The sequence below is a fragment of the Penaeus vannamei genome, chromosome 3 (assembly GCF_042767895.1).
Source record: "Penaeus vannamei isolate JL-2024 chromosome 3, ASM4276789v1, whole genome shotgun sequence".
NCBI classification, from domain to species: domain Eukaryota; kingdom Metazoa; phylum Arthropoda; class Malacostraca; order Decapoda; family Penaeidae; genus Penaeus; species Penaeus vannamei.
The window spans coordinates 1,592,118-1,597,117 of record NC_091551.1 but is presented as its reverse complement, the minus strand read 5'-3'; the positions used below and the strand labels follow the sequence as shown (position 1 = coordinate 1,597,117).

General features: G+C 50.5%; 1 protein-coding gene across 7 annotated transcripts in view; it reads left to right on the top strand.

Annotated features, from left to right (window-relative positions):
• The window catches only part of spir (spire type actin nucleation factor), a 317,528-nt gene that overhangs the window by 174,182 nt on the left and 138,346 nt on the right, over positions 1–5,000 (top strand). For all 7 annotated transcript variants that reach the window (XM_070139580.1, XM_070139571.1, XM_070139587.1 and 4 more), the window contains exon 3: positions 1,585–1,702. In XM_070139580.1, the coding sequence (XP_069995681.1) occupies positions 1,585–1,702 (118 nt within the window). The remainder of the gene's footprint in view (positions 1–1,584; positions 1,703–5,000) is intronic.

Here is a 5,000-nt window from a genome sequence, read left to right as displayed (position 1 = left end):
GCACGCACACGTACCCACATGCATGCATAGATATAAACACACGCACGCACACCTACACGTTAGCAGACTTAAACATACGCTCGCACATACACGCAATTACGGACACACACACGCGCACGCATACACACGCATGCTCTCACAGGCACACGTATACACGAAAGTACACACACTCACATGTGAGCACACATGAACACACACACACACGCTCACACATATACACGGAAGCACGCACATACACGCCCACGCACATACACGCCCACACACATACACGCCCACACACATACACGTTTACGCACATTTCCGCCCACGCAATTACACGCACACGTTCATACACGCCCACGCCCATACACGCCCACGCACATACACGCCCACGCACATACACGCCCACGCACATACACGCCCACGCACATACACGCCCACGCACATACACGCCCACGCACATACACGCCCACGCACATACACGCCCACGCACATACACGCCCACGCACATACACGCCCACGCACATACACGCAAGCACGCACATACACTCAAGCACGCACATACACGCAAGCACGCACATACACTCAAGCACGCACATACACGCAAGCACGCACATACACTCAAGCACGCACATACACTCAAGCACGCACATACACGCCCACGCACATACACGCCCACACATTATGTTTACAATTGAACACCTGAGCACAAAAGGAAAATATTCGCGTCAATGTTATTTAATACAACAGGATCCACAATTTTTGTATGATTGTTATTCAACGCACGCCCAAAGAATACATTTTTCATCGTTATTACTCAATACAGACGGTTAGCTGATTGTACTGATTATGAGTTATCACGGGAGGATATAAAGGGAGAATTTTTTTTGTTTTGTTTTGTTTTGTTATTGTTTATCTGAAGAGGAAGTGCGGTGTTTTCGGGTAATTATTATTGTGCGTCGCGGGTTTTGTTCATGTTTCGAGATCATTATTTTTCTCTTTGTGTTTCGTCTGATTTTTTAAAAATTCTTTTCAGGATCATCATCTTATTCTCTATTTAGTTTTTTTTTTCTCTTTTCTTGCTGTTATTTTTAAATGTTGTTTTATTGAGTTCGAAAGTATATATGTTTTTTGTTGTTCTTTATGATTTACTTCAAAGGGATATTTTTTTTCAGGATCATATTTTTTATTTTGTTTTTTTTCTCTCTCTTTCTTGCTGTCAATTTAGTGTTCAGTTTTGTTAATGTCGAAAGTATATATGGAGGTATGGAGAAAATATATTATTTATCATGATTTATGTCATTGTGCAGCTGGAGAAGTTCCATGCCGCCTATACCATCAACTTTTTCCCTCCTTCTTGCAGCTGGATCGACAATACCATCATTTTTTCCCCTCCTTGCAGCTGGAGAAGTTCCATACCGCCAATACCATCAACTTTTCCCCTCCTTCTTGCAGCTGGATCGACAATACCATCATTTTCCCCCTCCTTGTTACAGCTGCAGAAGTTTCATACCGCCAATACCAACAACTTTTTCCCTTCTTTCTTGCAGCTGGAGGAGATTCATACCGCCAATACCAACAACTTTTTTCCCTTCCTTCTTGCAGCTGGTGTCGGAGCTGGGCGTGGTCCTGTACCGCGCCCTCGACTACAGCCTGGCCAGCGACGAGGAGAGGGACCTCTCGCCCTCGCTCAACCACCTCATCGACCTCATGACCTCGGCCGGTGAGTTTGCGGATGACCTTTCGGTTTGGATGGGTGAGGGAAGGGGGGGGAGGGGAAGGGGAGGGATGTAGTTTGGGTGCGGGTACGGGTGTGGGTGTGGGTGGGGGTTGTGGTTTGGTGTGGGTGTGTGTGGGGTTGTGTGTGTGTGTGTGTGTGTGTGTGTGTGTGTGTGTGTGTGTGTGTGTGTGTGTGTGTGTGTGTGTGTGTGTGTGTGTGTGTGTGCGTGTGTGTGTGTGTGTGCGTGTGTGTGAGTAAATGAGTGAGCGAGTGTGTGGGGGAGTTGGTCAGTGTGTTTATAAATTCATGAGTAGGTTTGTTTTAAATTTAAGGAGAGGGATGACATGAGTGTCCCTGGAGGTGAGAGGTGAGTAAGGATGCCAGCACCCAATGAGTAAAGTAGAGAGACACACGCGACGGATACATGAGTAAAGTCTCCCAAGCAATGAGGATGAGTAAAAGGGAAGAATTGTTATGATAGTTTTTTTTTATTTCTTACTCACGTGAATCGACAAAAAAAAAAAAAAAAAATGGAGGGAAGGAGATGACTCACTTTGGACTCGTGGGTAAAAAAAAGGAGAAGAATAAATGAGAAATAGGCCTAGGGAAGGAAGGGTCGGAGGGAAAGGAGAAGGAATTTTGATGAGACAATGGAGAGATGACGGGGCGGAGGGAGGGGTGGTGGAGGGACGATGGTGGAGGGAGGGGTGGTGGAGGGAGGGGTGGTTGATGAGACAATGGAGAGATGACGGGGTGGAGGAGGGACATTGGTGGAGGGAGGGGTGGTGGAGGGACGAGGGTGGAGGGAGGGGTGGTGGAGGGAGGGGTGGTTGATGAGACAATGGAGAGATGACGGGGTGGAGGGAGGGAGGTGGAGGGAGGGGTGGTGGGGGGAGGGGTGGTGGAGGGAGGGGTGGTGGGGGGAGGGGTGGTGGGGGGGATAGTGGTCATTTTGATAGGGATGCTACGATGATTTTGCAGGGACTGTTGTTCTAATGAAGTGTTTTGTTAATGTTGCATGCATGCGATTGGATGTGTGTTGATGGGAGAGAGAATGAGATGCATGCACGCGAGCGAGCGAATACACACACACACACACACACACACACACACACACACACACACACACACACACACACACACACACACACACACACACACACACACACACACACACACACACACACACACACTCTCTCTCTCTCTCTCTCTCTCTCTCTCTCTCTCTCTCTCTCTCTCTCTCCCTCCCTCCCTCCCTCCCTCCCTCCCTCCTCCCTCTCCCTCCTCCCTCCCTCCCTCCCTCCCTCTCCCTCCCTCCCTCCCCTTCCCTCCCCCTCCCTCCCTCCCCCCCCCCCACATAACGGCTCCCCCCCGCCTCCCGAGTCCGCGATCCGCCTCTGCCGGGGCGCAGTCACACGCATGTTCCCGGGGTGACTCCGCAAGCACACACGAATTAGAATAGATTTGGAGGATGATGCTGTCGCGCTGTTTGGTTGCCAGGTGGGCGGCGAAGGTGGGCGGCGAAGGAGGGCGGCGAAGGAGGGTGGCGAAGGAGGGCGGCGAAGGAGGGCGGCGAAGGCGGCGAAGGAGGGTGGCGAGGGCGGCGAAGGAGGGCGGGCGGTGGGCGGCGAGGGCGGCGAGGGCGGCGAGGGCGGCGGGAACTGCGCTTTTGGTCGTGTTTTAGTCGTTTTTTTTTTCTTTTTTTTTTTTTTTTTTTTTTTTTTTTTTGGGTGGGGGGGGGTTGTCGGTATGTGTGGATCGTTTTATCTGTTTGTTTGATTATGGTTATGTGTTGCATTTTTTTTTAATTATTCATTTTTTTATTGTTTTTTTGTTTTTTTTTTTGGAGGGTGGAGAGAGGCGGGAGATGGAAGGGTTTGAGGTAAATGGAAGGGGAGAGAGGGAAGAATAAAAGCAAGTGGGAAAGAGGAGAGAGAGAGAGAGAGAGAGAGAGAGAGAGAGAGAGAGAGAGAGAGAGAGAAAGAGAAAAAGAAAGAGAAAGAGAAGAGAGAGAGAGAGAGAGAGAGAGAGAGAGAGAGAGAGAGAGAGAGAGAGAGAGAGAGACAGAGAGAGAGAGAGAGAGAAAGAAAGAGAAAAAGACAGGAAGGAGATAAAAAAAAAGAAAAAACATAATAAGAGAGGGAATAAGAAAAAAAAATACTCCGACAGACAGAGACACACGAACAGTAGCCAAAGGAAAACCGAGAGAATGCAGCCTCATTAGCAGACAAGGGTCATTGTACCATGGAGATTCATCGGCGAACCGACCTTATGGGGGAGGGAGAGGAGAGAGGGGGAGGGAGGAAGGGGCGTAGGGGGGTGGAGAGGAGGGAGATGGGGGAGAGGGGCGTAAGGGGGTGGAGAGGAGGAGAGAGAGAGAGAGGGGGAGGAGGGTGTGTGGGGTGGAGAGTGGGAGTAGGGGTGGGGTGGAGAGGAGGGAGAGAGAGAGGGGAGGAGGGGGTGGAGAGTAGGAGTAGGGGGGTGGAGGGGAGAGTAGGGGGTGGTGAGGGGGAGAGTAGGGGGGTGGGGTGGAGAGGGAGAGTAGGGGTGTGGGGTGGAGAGGGGAGAGTAGGGGTGTGTGGGATGGAGAGTGGGAGTAGGAATGTGGGGTGGAGAGTGGGAGAGTAGGGGGTGGAGAGTGGGAGAGTAGGGGGTGGGGTGGAGAGTGGGAATGCGGGGGTGGGGTGGAAGGGGAGCGTAGGGGGTGTGGGGTGGGGTTGTGTGCGCGTACGAAGATGCATGACAACGAAGATGCTCGGGGCGTGCATGGCTGCCTCCTTCCGGCTCCGTTGGCGGCGTCGGGGGCGTGCGGGAATATGCATGGCGACTTTTTTTTGGGGGGGGAGGGGGTTGAGGGGGTTGATTGTGAGTCGGGGGTTTTCGTTTCAGTTGCGTGCTGGTATGAGGGTTGTTGGATGGTGGTGTTTGTGCTGGTATGAGGTTGTTGGATGGTGGTGTTTGTGCTGGTATGAGGGTTGTTGGATGATGGTGTTTGTGCTGGTATGAGGGTTGTTGGATGGTGGTGTTTGTGCTGGTATGAGGGTTGTTGGATGGTGGTGGTGGTGGTGTTTTTTTTGTTTTGTTTTGTTTCTGGTCTTCTTGATTTATTCTTCGCTTGGTTGTTCTGTGTTTGTTTTTTGTTTTTGCTTTTTGGATTTGGCCGTTTCTCTTCGTTTTTATGCCATTTTCCTCTGAAGTTTTTGTTTTATTTGTTATCTCTGTTGTTATCATCGTAATATTTTGTCTTCTTCTCTTCCTCCTCATCTTTCTTCTTCTTCTTCGCCTCCTCCTCGTGCCGCTC